The sequence below is a fragment of the Peromyscus maniculatus genome, chromosome 11 (assembly GCF_049852395.1).
Source record: "Peromyscus maniculatus bairdii isolate BWxNUB_F1_BW_parent chromosome 11, HU_Pman_BW_mat_3.1, whole genome shotgun sequence".
In the NCBI taxonomy this organism is placed as follows: Eukaryota; Metazoa; Chordata; class Mammalia; order Rodentia; family Cricetidae; genus Peromyscus; species Peromyscus maniculatus.
Genome location: NC_134862.1, coordinates 20,480,795 through 20,496,433, shown reverse-complemented (window position 1 = coordinate 20,496,433; position 15,639 = coordinate 20,480,795). Strand labels below are relative to the sequence as shown.

Below are 15,639 nucleotides of genomic sequence, written 5' to 3'. Positions count from 1 at the left end.
AAAGGAGGCTCTGCTTTTGTTTCCACAGAAAGCCAGAGGCTATGGATTTGTTCCAGATTAAGATACATCAGGTTTGACCAGCCAAGACCACCTGAAAGGTCTCCGATGACACCATGGTCCAGATGATCCAACATCCAGAATTGTTTCAAGGCAACTGGCTCAGACGATACGGTCTCACGGACTACACCATGATCCTAAAATTTTCTTTGTGTCCCCATAAGATACAGCGCCCCCCTCCAGCAGGAAGTAGTAAGAGAAGCTACGCCCAAATTCCCAAATATACCAAGCTGACTTTGGAGATGTGTAAAAGTTAAAACCTTCCTTTTAAAAAAAAGAAAGGGGAAGTGCTGTGGGACAGTCTGTATGTCAAATTGCTCTGATTGGTCAATAAATAAAACACTGATTGGCCAGTGGCCAGGCAGGAAGTAGGTGGGACAAGGAGAGAGGAGAATTGTGGGAAGCAGAAGGCTGAGGCGGAGAGACACTGCAGCCACCACCATGACCAGCAGCATGTGAAGACGCTGGTAAGCCACCAGCCACGTGGCAAGGTATAGATTTATGGAAATGGATTAATTTAAGCTATAAGAACAGTTAGCAAGAAGCCTGCCACGGCCATACAGTTTGTATGCAATATAAGTCTCTGTGTTTACTTGGTTGGGTCTGAGCGGCTGTGGGACTGGCGGGTGACAGAGATTTGTCCTGACTGTGGGCAAGACAGGAAAACTCTAGCTACAACCCTCCCCATCCCTTCTCCCTCCCCGACCCCTCAGAAGCCATGCCTGAGAACTGGGTCAGTGTGCCGCTTGGTTAGATTTTGTCTACTTGACCCAAACTGGAGTCATCCCGGAGCCTCAGTGAGGACTTGCTTTCCTCAGCGTGGCCTGTGGCATGTCTGTGGGGACATCTTCTCGATTAATGATGGATGTGGGAGGACCCAGCTCTCCGTGGATGGTGTCGCCCCTGGGCAGGGTGAGCAAGCCTCCGCTAGCAAGCCAGGAAGCAGCACTCCTCCAAGTAAGCCGTGACTCCTTCCCTCAATGACCGTGGCTGGGCGGGTATGTCAAATAAACCCTTTCTTCTCCAAGGTGCTTTTGGTCCAACTGTCCTATCACAGCAAGAGCAACCAAACTAGGAGAAGCCCACACCAAACCCCAAGTCTCTGCTTCAAAGCCGCCCTTCTCTGTGCTCCTGGTGTTTCTCAGACGGGGAGGAAGAACAGCAGGGTGGTCCTGGGTTCCGGGGTGGGGGTTCAAAAGTGGCTGCACCCTGATTCCCATCCTTTCTGCAATACCCTGGGGAGCTTTAGTTCTGCCAGTATTCATTGAGTGTCAACTACCTGGAAGGGGAAAAAAGCTTACCAAGAGGTTCAAAAACCCAGCATGGCCAACCTGGGGGTAGGGAAGTTGTGGGTGAATAACCTTGAACAGTAAAAATATTAACATAAAGAAGACGCTGACCCACCAGCCTTTGCACCTGTTAAAAAACAAATTTGAGGAAGAGGGATCAAATGGAAATGTGTTGGAGCTAGGCATGCTTTAGGGAAGTTCCCGGCACTGGGAATGGTTAAACAATGTCGCGGGTTAGTGGGGGCGGATGTGAAGAACTTCACCAAGTTTAAACAGCTTGTCTGAGTCTGAAGCTAAGTGGCTTGGAAACGGGTTTGGCAACTGCTGTGTTATAAGCCAGACCTTCCAAGTTGGGTGTGAACTACATTAGGAGTAAAAGAGGTTCTGGGAGATGGCTCGGTGGGTCAGTGCTTGCCACGGAAGCATGAAGACCAGGGTTCAGAGCTCAGCACCAAATAACAAAGCCAGGCAGGGCCTTAGCTGTCTGTGCCTTCAGCCCTGTGTGAGCTGAGAAGACGAAGAACTGCCTGGGCTTTCTAACCAACCCAGCTCCAGGTTACCCGAGAAACTCTTGTTTCAAAAGCATAAGGTGGAGACTGATAGAATAGGACATTCAATGTTCTCCTCTCGCCTGCACACGCACATATATGTGTGTGTATACTACATACACATACATCACACTCACACAAAAAGGAAAACTAAATAAAGTAAAATAGGAATAAAATTATCAAGACTATAGGGAAGTGGTCCAGTTCCCACTTGGAAGACAGGACAAAAACCCTGGCCAGGCCAAGCCTGCTGCGCTTGCAGACTTCAGGCTGCAGGCCATGCCACACCCCATTTCCCTACTTGCTCAGTTTAGGCTGCACATTCACCAAACGCTAGTTTTTCTTCCTCATTCTTGATGGAAAGCCTTCAGATGTCTGCTGGGGCATGGAAGCGGCCCTGTGCTCCCCCCCTCCGTAGTCAGTTCTTCCTGAAGCTTGGAAACCCGATGGCTCAGACTTTGCCAAGGACTTCCATGATACCTGCTGGCCTGGGAACTCTTTTCTTGGTGGAATCTAGGAGAGGCTAGGCAGAGAGGAAAGCAACAGCAACCTGCCAGGAAAGTGATTACACAATCCAGAAGCTCGGGTCCAACATAAACACTGCGTCTTTAGGAGGCAGGCGATCTCCCTGAGGCTGGCGAGGGAGGCCATGGGTCAGGTCACACCTGCTGGGATGCTGTGCCCTTGGGAGATCATGTGCTGCTGCTTATCTCTGTCTCTCCAGCCGGTTTCAGAGCAGGGCTTTCATCCTGGTTGTCTCATCACAAAATACCTCTAGGGCAGGAAATGGCTCTGTCAATTCCAGAACACCCATGTGCCCCAGACCAGCCCCTGGGCCTTTAGAATGTTTACCTCCACACTGGGGAAACTCAGTTCTAATTTGAGTAAGCTACAATTCAACACTTAAACTTCAGCCCTTCCCTCCCCCTTTTTAAGGAAAAGTCTGTTTTCACACGAACCTGAAAACGACTTTGATTTGAACCAAGCAATTTCCTTAGTAAATTGTGAAATATATAATCCAAGTGGCACCGTGTTGCCCTGGCCTCAGCTCTGCCTCTCTGCTGTTTCAGTAGCTCTGAGGGTCGCCTCCTTTGCCATGCGCGCCTCAGGCATGGCCAGCAGCTCGGAAGCTGCCCCTGCCCCTGCGTTCAGCTCCTCTCACTATTGCCCTGACCTGATTTGAGCCTTTTCTGGCTCTTCCTTGAACCAAGGCAGAGGCAGGCCTCTTTGCTGGCCCACACCAGCCCTGGCTACTCCTCCCCTTGACACCAAATCTGATCACGTCTCTCTCCAGATCACGTGTTAGCAGGATTATATCTGAACTACCCTGTACTTAAAGCCTGCCTGCCTGCTCTCACCCTCGAGTCCCCAATGGTGAACACCCCACTAATGGACAGGCTGACTGCCACCTCTCCTCCCTGGCCCCTCAGGCCATCTCTCTGGGCACTCTGAAACTCCACACTGAAAATGCCCCGCTGTTTTCAGGTGACTAGAATTTAAGGTTGGGGACTTTGGCCCCTGTTCACTCTCTTTTAGTCTGTTATGTGTCAAAATGGTAGGGGTGTTGATCTTGCTGTAATAAGTGCTTGCATTTAACACTTTTCCCCCTCACTGCCCACAGACGAGGACCCTGTGTTGCATGTCGCAGCCCCCAGCAACCAAAGGCTGAAGATTGATGGCAGCCAACAGAACAAAGCAGACATCAAGCTGTCATCACGCAGCAGAAAAGAATGTGTTCCCACCTGCTGACTGGGGCTTCTTTGGGCTGCTTGTCCAGAGGGAATGGGAACACGCTGCTGCGGGCACAGCAGTGTCAGCCGGCCCTCTGGTGACACAGGCAGGCTGGGAGTGCTGGGAGAGGGAGGTGGGGAGGGGTGGAGCTGAGGAGCAGTAGGGGTAGGGGGATAGGGCCTGGAAGGCAGCGCTGGCAGGAAACACACTTTGTTCATCTCTCAGAATCAGGACAGAAAACACCCACAGGACTTCCAACTTCAAAGCACCTGACCAGCTTCGGAGAACGCAGCCTGTTGGCAGAAGCACACAGCTCCTTCCTGGTTCCTCCAGCCTCAGTGTTTGTGGGCAGACAATATGAGCCAAGTTTAAAACTGTCTTTCTAGACGGCTAGCGGTGGATACTCAAGCACCCAGAGAGAATCCTACAGCAGACTTGGGCAAGTGTACAACTTCAGGAAGAAAAAACTGCCCGGGACAGAAGCCTACCCCCAGCCAGCGATCCGCAGTGGCAGAGCTAGGGGCCCGGGGCTCAAAGGCAACTGGATGCCCTTGTAGGTGAAGACAGGAAGCTGCAGGAAGCAGGAGAGAAGCCACCAGCTCTTGGGAGGCCAGGGGAAATGCCTAGGGCATGAAATAGCTGGACAGCCGAGGGCTAGCAGGGTAGGCACAGACACACGTCGGGGACAAACAGTACAGGCGTTTACAGTGCACCAGACATCCGAGGTGGGAAAATCGCTCAGTTTTCCCCCGTGCACTCCAAAAACAAGAAAATTCAACGAGGGACTTATTTTCTGACAGTTCCACTGCAGATAAAACTCACTCTACACCTTCTCAAAACAGCACTCTCTACAAGAGACCTGAGTCTGGAACTCCCCTTTCCAGGGCCTCATAAAACAGTGATTTATTGACCTTCAGAGACACAACTTTATTGGTATCATTTTCCTGGTGTAGGAACAACTGCCGGGTAGATAATAAAGAGGCAAGCTCACAACCCGATGGAAGCAGACAATGATCCTATCACAGTCTAGGAGACCAAAAGGAAGGGTGAGGAGAAGCATCTTAAATCCTATAAACCCAAGATCTGCAAGCTTGTGAGTGTGTGTCCATGTTCTCAAACAAAAGCTAATCCATACCCAGGTCTCGCAGCTAAAATGAGAAGGTGTGGCATGGAGCACAAACGTAGCCGCACCCTAGGGGATTTCCTTGGAGGGGTCCCCCATAGGCTTTTCCAGGGCCTACTTGCTCATTAGTCTGCTTTACCACCTCAGTAAGGGCCATGTCTGAGTTATCTCAAAACTATAAAAGTTTAGTGCCTCATCTGTTTGGCACGTTTCCTGAACTCAGGGCCTTGTGCTAATCTGTAAGGTCATAAACACTGGTGGTTTCTCATTGGCAAGATCCCTTTATGTCTAAACCACACACACCGTCCCCTGACCTAGAAAGCTTTCTTCCTCACCCACCCCTTGGATCGTTTCTTCTCTGAAGCTTGCTTTCCCTGTCCTTCAAAGACTGCTTGAGAAAACTCTTCTTCCCCAAGCAGCTGGCTCCCTTCTCCCCCACCACACCTTTTATCCCATACTTCTTTACCACCACCACCACCACAGAGTCTCCCACTGCCTTTGCCCTCCGGCTCTAACCCGCGCAGATCCAGTTATGCATTTGCCCTGTTTCCAAACAGCATGCTTTACCCTGGAAATGTCCACTGAAGGTAACAGCTCTGAAGGCTTAGGTAACCTGATGTATGTATGCATAGTTATCTCAATGACAACTGAATAGCCAAACTATCAACATAGGAACTTAAAGCTTTCTAAAGGCACATTTTCATTAGCTCTGAAAACAAATTCAGTTGCAATCACAGGCCGACAGATATAAGACAGCAGGGACTTCTGCTGGGGAGGCTGGACACAACCAAGGCACCCAAGAGCACCCAGGGTCACCGGAGTGGAAATGGTTGATGCAGAAGTCTGTGTATGATCCAAATGCATACAATTAATGCTCAGTGTGAATCTTCATTGTTGTAGTGCCATGATAACTTGAATTTTAGTAGCACATATTGCCAGGAGACTTATTAGGAAACAATAAAATGTCCTCTTGGGCAGTGAAATGGCTCATCAGGCAAACATACCTGCCACTATGCTTGCTGATCTGAGTGGTCTCCCTCTGCGGACCCACCAGGTGGAAGGACAGAGCTGACTCCTGGGTGGTTTATCCTCTGACCCAGTGGTGCTCGACCTTCCCAATACTGCTGCCCTTTAACACAATTCCTCATGTGCTGACCCCAACCATAAAATTATTTTCATTGCTACTTCATAACTGTAATTTTGCTGCTGTTTTGAATCGTAATGTAAATATTTGATATGTGGGATATCTAATGTGCAGGACATCAGATATGCAACCCCCACAAAAGGGTTGAGGCCCACAAGCTGAGAACTGCTCCCTGTGAGTCTGACCTCTAACCCATACCTCACAAATAGTTTTTTTAATGTTTTGCGTTACAAATAAAAATTGTATGTAATTAAAATGGCTTAAGAAAAGCAGAAGGGAAATAGACATTAGACAGGATGATCTGAGAGATCAACTTATACCACATACGCTCGGCCCATTGTGCCCACAAATTTTGCACACAATTCAAGCAACTGCTGATCAAAGACACAATTTAAAACCTGTAACCATGCTGAACATGAAGCAACTTTTATGTTATTATTCACTAAGTAAGACAGCAGAGCAAGCAACCCATGCAGCATGCACACTTGTCATCGGATGAGAAAAGCGTCTGAGGTTGGGGAGATAGCTCAGTGGTGGAATGCTGGCTTTTCATGTACTGGGCTCTGGGTTCCATCCCCAGCACAGTCAAGAACACATCCAGCACATGCATGCATACAAACATACATACAAAATATGGGAGGTGCCGGCTCGTCCCAAGTGCTCTGCTCTTTTGTTACTGGAATCAAATGTGTGCGCTTTTTCTCTTTTTTCCTTTTCACTGTGTGGTCAGGTGGGTTTTTCCTAGGCAGCTAGCTGTTCACTGAAGACCCAGTTTTTTAATTCAAATGAGGCATCTGTCTGACCTGTTGAACACTTCATTAAGCAACAACTGAAGTACTTAAAGCAATCAATTCCTTTAGGTCCTTGTGCCTTCGACCTCAGCCACGTGAAGAGACCCATTCTGCTGGGAACCTTTACTGAAGTTCTGCTCCAACCTCGAACACATTTGCACCGTTTCTGTTCTGATTCAGCTAAGCGGGCTTCTTCCTCTCTCCTCACCCCAAACACAGCTAGGTCTCCCAGGGCAGTGACATTCACAGAAGCCTAAGACTGTTTTAACAGGAGAAAGAGAATCTAAAACTGTTGAGCCAAGAAACCTCACTGACCTTTTCCCTTCCCTCAGAGGCACTCCCAAACGCACTAGACATTTCCAGTGAAGCGTTCGATGTACGGGTTCCGCTGCTCTGAACAGCTGGGTCCACCAGGATAGAAAAGAACATTTGGCTGCACGCTTTGGATGGCTACCACACTGAATGATGTGGTAAAGAAATCACTCCTGGGAACACCAATAGAAGCCCTAAGTTTCCAACAGCCCAAGCTCTTCATCACACACCAGCGGGCTCCTTAGTGAAGGGGCAGAGGATGGACCCTGAGGGGGTTCAGGGACCTGGGAGCGCTTCACGAGTGGGGATTTGGCTGTGAGGAGGGGATTCTCCACAACTAACTTTCGCCTCCTCCTCTAGACTGTTGATGGTGCCTGAGGAGCCCCAGAAAGACCCTGGCCCCTCAGTACTGCGTACTCCTGTAACCTCTGTTTCCATCACCATGCCCCAGACCCATCACAGGAGGACTGCAAGGCTTGTTCCTGGCACCAATAATGGCTCGAGGCGCACCACTATCCTAGTTTCTCCCATTACAAGGACATATTTCATCCTAACATGGTCAAAGGTTTCTAAGCACAAGCAATTCCTGCCGGTCCACGAGCTGTTTGTACAGAGGAGGGAGGAAAAGGAAGACACGAAAAGCAAAGTGTGTCTGTCACCTTTGCCGAAGAAACTTCCAAATTCTACCCTTCTGCACACTCGGGACATCCGTCCTACACCTCTTCACCCTCGCAGGGGAGATGGAAGGCAAACTAAGATAGGGGAAGGTGTGAAGGCCAAGTCAGGAACTCTGCTCTCCCAGGGACTCACACGAATTGAAAGCAGACCCCCCAGGGGAGCAGTCTTTAGGAAGGGATCACTAACAAGGTCTGTGGTGGGTACGATCTCACTGAGTGTCACAGAGATCCATCCGGGTTAGCTACAGGCGGAGGTGCCTACTAGGTGCACCTTAGTAGGTGAGAACCAAGGTACCACCAGAGCTCCGCGCTCCGCAGACCCCCTGTCCGGGTGTCGGGGTTCCGCAAACCTCTTCCTTCCAAGCCCCAGAATCCCTCCAGTTGTCTTTCCCTCTCTCCACGTTCCAGCGGGGGTCCCCGCACCTGTCCCCACCCCCATCCCCGACCCCCTAGTCTCGGCTGGCCAGGAGAACTGAACCTTGAGGGGCGGCGGGAGATGGCGGTGCGAGTCCTTACCTGCAGCGGGACGAGCAGCACGCAGATCGCCAGCAGCAGCGCGGATAGCGGGCGGCGCCGCCGGGCGCGCGGGGCCATGGCGCGGTGCGGGCCGGCTGGGCGCGCGGCCTCTGTGGCCCCGCGGGCGCCACCGCCCTCCGCCCGCCCGGCCCCGCCCCGCCCGCTCGCCAGGCCCCGCCCCTCCCGCCCCGCCCCGCCCCTCCCGCCCCGCGCCCGCGTCCACCAGGGGGTGCCGGAGCGTGGGCTGCTGGGGCGCGCGGCGCGGGGCGTGGGGCGCAGGGCGGGCATGGCTTTGACATTCCACGCTCGCTCCAGACAAGCTCTGGGCTCCGCCCCGGTGTCCTCAGGAACTGAACTCTCGGGGTGCAGCCTCCCGCGAGCAGGCCCTAGATAACCCCGCCAAGGTTGCCGCTTTGGGCGTTGCGCTGAGCCCGGCCAGGCCTGACCAGGTCTGCAGAAGGTGCATCCCCGTTGGGGTTCCCTTGACTATAGTTAAAGAATCTACACACTGTAGTGTCCAGGGTTCCCCGAGACCTCCTTTACACAGCCATAGTCTTTCTCTTATCCTGGCTGCCTCCAACAGCAGCGTCCTCTTGGCTCTCCTCGAGGTCACCGCGCCTGTCTCCGACCCTCGCCCCCTCTGCCACCCTGAGCAAGCTTCCCAGCTAGACCCTTGGCACCATGCTTGATGAAGCCCTTCACCGGATCCGCCTGTCTCTAATACAGGACTAGTTTAAAGTCTGGGATGCAGCGATCCTGTTGTGTTTGTGGCTTCTTATTACTAGTTTCGGGGTTATGTTCCTCCAAATTCCAGGTCAGTGTTGGCTACTCTGGTACACCCCTGCCCCCGTGTAGAACTGTGAGACAAAGATACTTGCCTCCAGTCAATAGAAACACCGTTTTCAACTCCTTGGGTGCCAGAACCATCTCTGCCAGCTATTGCCCACCATGTTAATGCCTTTCTGTGCACTTCTGAGAAAACTGGACATTTCTAACCAGAAGACTGGATTCGTCTGCTATTGCTTTCAGTTCTGTCAGCTTTTCACGCCCTGAGGCTCCTTAGGGCATAGAGATTTAGGATTATGTCTTGGTAAATTGACCTTTTATCACTACTACAAGTCCTTCTTGATCCAAGGCAGAATTCCACATTCTGGTCCACTTTACACGTCGGTGTAGCCATGTGACCTTTCTTGTGAACAGTATTGAAACAGCACACCCGATTCTCTTCCACGGAAGCCTGCTCGCGAGGACAGATCCAGGGATGGCCGTCAGCACCATCCTATCCGAGCATTTACGCCACGGACATTTGTGACCACCATATATGGTGAATTGGAATTGCTAATTTTTTCTATTTGTTACATCTTTATTCCATTTTTATTCTTGAATTCCTTTAGGTTACTTTAAAACAGTCCTATTTCTGCATAGCAATACAAATCGTGTGTTAAATAATAATACAGTAGAACGATTTGATATGATTTTCAGACAGAAGAGAAGGGGAAAATTTTCAGGTTACAAAACCCTTTCCCAGAGAACAATCTTTTGGGTTACTTTTAAGGTTTCTATTTTGTTTCCCATCATTAGCATACTTTATGCTTATCCTTGTTCCTTGTTTAATTGTGTGTGTGTGTGTGTGTGTGTGTGTGTGCGCGCGCGCGTGTGCCTATGTGTTCGTGTGCTGTGTGCATATTGGAGGCCAGAGGTCAATGTTGAGTGTCTTTTTTATTTTTATTTATTTATTTATTTATTTATTTATTTATTTATTTATTTATTTATTTATTTATTTTTGAGACGTGGTCTTTCACTGAACCAGCACCTCACTAATTCTGCTAGACTGACTGGCCAGTGAGCCCTAGGGATATCCTCTATCTCCTCACAATACTTGCTTGATTTTTAAATTCTCTGCTGTGTAGCTTAGTTGGTTCACTATCCAGTAGCTTTTACATTTCCTGGAAATTAATCTCTGTGTGTCACCTTAAAAAATTAAAAAAATAAAAATATTTAGTGAAGTAATCCCATGTCTAGGAATTTAACATATTAACACACAGAGGGAGGGCACAGAACTATTTACTATAGCATTCTGATAAAACCACACACAGGGGAAAAATGTGAATATCAGTAGAGAAAAGTGTGGCAATACTGTGCTTTATCATTGTTTGTAATATTTAAAAAACCGCTCATGTTTTTTGGAAGGATTTCCTCACAGAATATTGGAGAAGCAACTTACAGAGCAATTCCACCTATGTTTGTGAACAACTACAACAATGGTGATTTTATTTATAGCAGTGAGGGGCGTTTCTGTGGGATCAACAGCAAGTGCTGAGTGTAAACTGAGGCAGACTGAGCAAAGCGTTTATTCACCACAGCAGCCTCGAGAAGAGTTCTACAGCTGATGGAAGAGGCGCAGAAAGGCTCAGAACTGTCTGCGGTCTGGGAAACAAAGGGCAGAACTGCCTCACTAGGAAGAGGATTTTCAATATCAATTGGGTTGTACAGGGGAAAAAGAAAGCCATAACTTTAATTTTGATGTTTTAAAAGTGCAGATGCTCCTTGTTCGATGATGTGGTTACAGGAATGTAGCAAGCTTTCTTGTCGGACTATCTTTTGCAGGGCCACCAGCTCCCTAATAACCACATGGATGTTTAATATTAATTATGAAACTTTGGCTTTAGCTTAGGCTTTTTTTTCCAAATAGCTCTTATAACTTAAATTAACCTGTCTCTATTAATCTACATTCTGCCATGTGGCTTGGTTACCTCTGTTCTGTACTGTATGTCCTACTTTTTCAGAGTCTGACAAAATCCTAGATTTCTCCTCCTCTTCCTCTCTCTTCCCTGAAATCCCACCTATTGTCTTCTGCCTAGCTATTGGCCATTCAGTTCTTTATTAAACCAATCAGAAGGTGCCTTAGACAGAGACGCATCTTTACAGTGTACACAAATATTCTGCAGAAGTATGTCTTCAACACATGAAGACGAACCCAGGAGTTGAAAATAATCCAGGCGACTGGCCAGATGTCACAGCCCAGGAGCACATTACACTGCAGGGTGCTGCTGGGTCCCATCCTGCTCGCCGCTGAGTGGGAGCTCTGTTTCTGCTACTGCCAGCACCAAAGGAGGAGAACACACCGTACATTCTGAGTCAGGAGGAGGATCAGGATCCAGCATTCTCAGCACAGTTTGATGGATGCTATTGCTCTTGTGCTGTGACAAAGACGGAAAAGTGGAGTTTATTCTACATCAGGAACCAACTGAACTTACACTGAGGAAAAAGTTCTTTTACAACTTTCAAAGGGTATTTTTACCTTATTTGTGGATATGTGTATATACTTGCTAAGTTTTATGTGTAACGCGTGTGCAAGTGCCCATGGAGTCCAGAAGATGGTGCTGGATCCCGTGGAACTGGATCGCAGGCGGTTGTGAGCGGCCCGATGTGGGTGCCGGGAACCCACAGCCAGGCTCCTCTGCAAGACCGGTGAGGCCTCCTCACTGCAGCGCCATCTCTCTAGCCCTTGCAGTTTGTCCTTTTAGGCAGGGTCTCACGATGTAGCCCTGGCTAGCCTGGAACTGAATATGTAGACCAGGCTGGCCTCAAACTTACAGAGATCTACTTGCCTCTGCCTCCTGAGTGCTGGATCACAAAGGTGTGTGCCACTGTCTCCTGAGCTGTCTCCTCTTCCCACACCTCTGTTCCCATCTACCTAAGTTCAAGAAAAGGGGACCAAAGATGGACACCGGTTCTTCCCCCACCCAAACAACCAAAGTTCAAGGAACTGTAGTTTATCATCAACACTTTGGGGTTTCCAATCTGCTAGGGCCAAGGACCCTTACAAAGCTGAGATCTGAAGAACTGACTCATCATTTGCACTGAGTAAATGCCTCTCTTTAGATCTCAGGTCAGAGATGCGTTAATGTGGGGAGACTCCTGCTGCTTTCTCCCCTCTCCCTACATCGTCACGGCCAACCAGCAGTTACATCACCCAGACATCAAGGAGAAGGCACTGTTTTTGAAAAGGAAATGACTTTGAATAGAAGAACGATTTAAAGAGTTGGTCCCCTTGGTGTGCTGCCCACTCTGTCCCTGTCTTCCCCACTCTTACCTGTTTCTGATGTCCACTGAGGGGCCAGGCAGGCCCCCCTTTGTTCTTTCTTCCCCATTAGAGCTTGTTTCTGAGGTGCACAAGGCTTGGCTCCCCTTCTGTCCCTTTCTTCCCCAGTATCGGCCCATTTCTGAGGTGCACTGGGAGGACTGACGACTCTCTGGAGCTGGGGCTTTGCTGTTCTTTCGGATTTGGTCGTCTGGGTATTGTCATATATCCGATTTGTAGCCCACTGAGAAAACAGGGAAAGTGCTCTCTCCCAGACTCCTCTGGTGATTTCTTAAGCCTCTCCCTCTCTTGTCTTTTACTCCTAAAGAAAAGAAAAAGAAAAGAAAAAGGCAAAGGTGCTTCTGTGTCTGCCCCACCCTCAAGATAGGGTCTGACATGTAGTGAGAGATTGGCAACCAAACGCTGGGCTGGAAAACCACACACACACAGCTCCTCCTGCATTTTCACATAGCAGTGCGTAGACGTGGTTAGTAGATGTTAAAACCCAAAGACAGTATAGGGACAGCCACAAGAAGTATGGGTGAAGTACTACTGAGTTGTCTAACCTGTGTTATCTTGGATGTGGAGACAGGCTTTCTGGAAAGAGCAGTGGTGGACAGACTGGATGAGACAGATTCTGAGAAAAGGAACTGACTAGTGAGAGAAGGTACTTTTCATCGTGGCACTTTAGAAATACCAAGGCTTGCTCCTGGCATATTTCCAGCGTTGCCCTCTTCTATTTTCAAATAAGATTAAGGGACTGAAAACTTCTGCTTGGAAAGCCCCAGAGGTGAGTGTGCTCGTTTTGGAAGCACGTTTGAAAAGTAGAAAGCCCACATAATATGTTGCATCTACAAACATGGTTTTAAGAATTAAATCGCTTTAAAGGATTTATTTTGATTTTACAAAACCACCCCTCAAATGTTTTATATGCATTAATGTATTAATATTCATCAAAATCAGTGTGAGAATCTCATCTTTTGCTTTTCCTTTTTGAGGCAGGGTTCTACTGTGTAGCTCTGGCTGGGGTGGAAGACCAGGCTGGCCTCAAATTCATAGAGATATTCCTGCCTTTGCCTCCTAAGTGATGGGACTAAAGGTGTATGACATCATGCCTGGCATGTCTTTCTTGAACATAGCATTGTTATGAGAAACATGAACCTAATTATTTCTAATGTTTTCCTAAATACTCTGAAGAACACACAGAATTATAGCAAGGGCAAATGACTTATCACTTACTTAACCACGTGAAATGCTACCCCTGAGTTAAAGGACCAAGTTTAGGGCTGGAGAGATGACTCAGAGATTAAGAGTACTTACTGCTCTCACAGAGGACCCGGGGTCTGGTTCCCAGCTCCTATGTCAGGCCACTCATAACCATCTGGAACTTCAGCTCCCAGGATCCAAGCCCCTCTTCTGGCCGCCAGAGGCCCCTGCTATTACAAACACAGCCCCCTCCACACCTGAACATAAGTAAACAACTTTTTAAAGGACATATGTTTGTAAGCATACACATAACTAAATTTTGTTTCTTTGAAAGCTGTGTTTAATATATTTTAAACAAACATCTCTTTGTATCAAAGTCAAATGTTTCCAATTTTAAGAATGCAATGTGCCCCAGCCAAGAATGGATTTACTCATTGAAATGGGAAGACAAAGGAGGGTGCAGATGGGGGCTCAGGTGTGTAACGGCAGGACTCACGGACAGTGTGCACAGAACCTTGGAAAGCCCCGCTTGTGCGTTACCTCTAGTTTTCAGAACCAGAAAGGTAAAGTAAGAATGCACATATTAATTTTGGTTTTGTGGATAGCTTGCAGCTATTAAATTACATTTGAAGAGGTCTTCATTTAATCCCTAGGAGATGGAACCATTCTTTAATTGTTTGTAAATGTTGGGGACAATAAGCAGTAACTGTGAATTTATTTTTCACATGGTAACATTAAATATAGCTGCAATTAGTGGGCATGAAACTAAGGAAAATGCATGTAAGATGTTTTTACTATCTACAATATAATTTTTTTCTATTCAAAGATTTATTTATTTATTATGTATACAGTGTTCTGCCTGCATGCATGCCTGAAGGCCAGCAGAGGGCATCAGATCTCATTACGGATGGTTGTGAGCTACCATGTGGTTGCTGGGAATTGAACTCAGGACCTCTGGAAGAACAGCCAGTGTGCTCTTAACAACTGAGCCATTTCTCTAGGCCCCCTTTTTTTTCTATTTAAAACACTCTTAAAATACGTCATCAATTTATCAGTATTGATTCAAGAAAAACCAAGATGCAATGTCTTTCCATATACCCCAGCATAATAGGAACTATTGAGCAGATGTGGTGTTCAAAACAAATGGGTTTCTATTTTGTATGAGTAAAACTAGTTACCTTATCATACTTTTTGGATATTTTGTGATAAACTTAACAGTTTTCAGTAGATGATGGGATATGAGTGGTATGTCCTCTCCTCCCACCCAACTCTGCTTATGACTCTATGACATATTTGCAGGTGGCTGTAGATCCTTTAACAGAAGTCCAAGTTCTCCAGCTGATCATGCTTAGACTGGCCTCTGTAAGTACCTATTTAGTCTGATGTGTGTGTGTGTGTGTGTGCGTGCACGCACATGCACACTCACATTGGTATATGTGTGTGTAGTGTATGCACACATGCTCATATGTGCCAATGAAGGACAGAGAAGGTGACCTGTCTATCACTCTGCACCTTACTTGCTTGAGACAGGTTCTCTCATTGATCCTTGGCCTGGGATAACAGATACGATGATAGCCCCAGCAATCCTCCTGCCCCTTCACCCTGCAGAGCTGTGCTACAGGTAGGGGCCCACGTCGGCTTCTTGCCCAGGACTCAGGATTTGAACACAGGTCCTCATACTTGGACTGTGAGTGATCTTACCCACTAAGTTAGATCCTGAGCCCTATGGATGACTATTTTGATTTTTACATTTATTCTCTCTCCCTCCTTCCCCCCACCGCCTTTTTCTGTTTTGGTGTATTCCCACACATACAACAGCATGCACATAAAGGTCAGAGGACAACCTTCAAGGGCTGGCTCTCTCCGTCTACCTTTACCTGGGTCATGGGTATTGAACTGTTATCAGGTTATCAGGCCTGGTGGCAGATGCCTTCAACCATGAGCCATGATGCCTGCCCGAGGATGACTATTGTTAATGAAACTTTTATTGACATCTAACATAATGTCCACAGCTTAATGGATTATCAGAAAATAAAATCCACATGTAGCCAGCATGCAAATCATAACTAGACAACTGCCAGCACTTCAGGCACCATTCATGCTCTCTTTTGTTGTAGTCTTGAGGAAGGGGCCTTAAGGTTTTATAGAAAGACATCAAATA

General features: G+C 47.9%; 1 protein-coding gene across 3 annotated transcripts in view; it reads right to left on the bottom strand.

Annotated features, from left to right (window-relative positions):
- The window catches only part of Tnfrsf11a (TNF receptor superfamily member 11a), a 69,029-nt gene extending 60,718 nt beyond the window's left edge, over positions 1 to 8,311 (bottom strand). For 2 of the 3 annotated variants that reach the window (XM_042257904.2, XM_076547195.1), the window contains exon 1: positions 8,189 to 8,305. In XM_042257904.2, the coding sequence (XP_042113838.2) occupies positions 8,189 to 8,266 (78 nt within the window). In that variant the 5' untranslated portion in view covers positions 8,267 to 8,305. Of the gene's footprint in view, positions 1 to 8,188 lie in introns of all 3 variants that reach the window. The other variant, XM_076547196.1, reaches the window with a different exon arrangement.
- Positions 8,312 to 15,639: the final 7,328 nt, after the last annotated feature.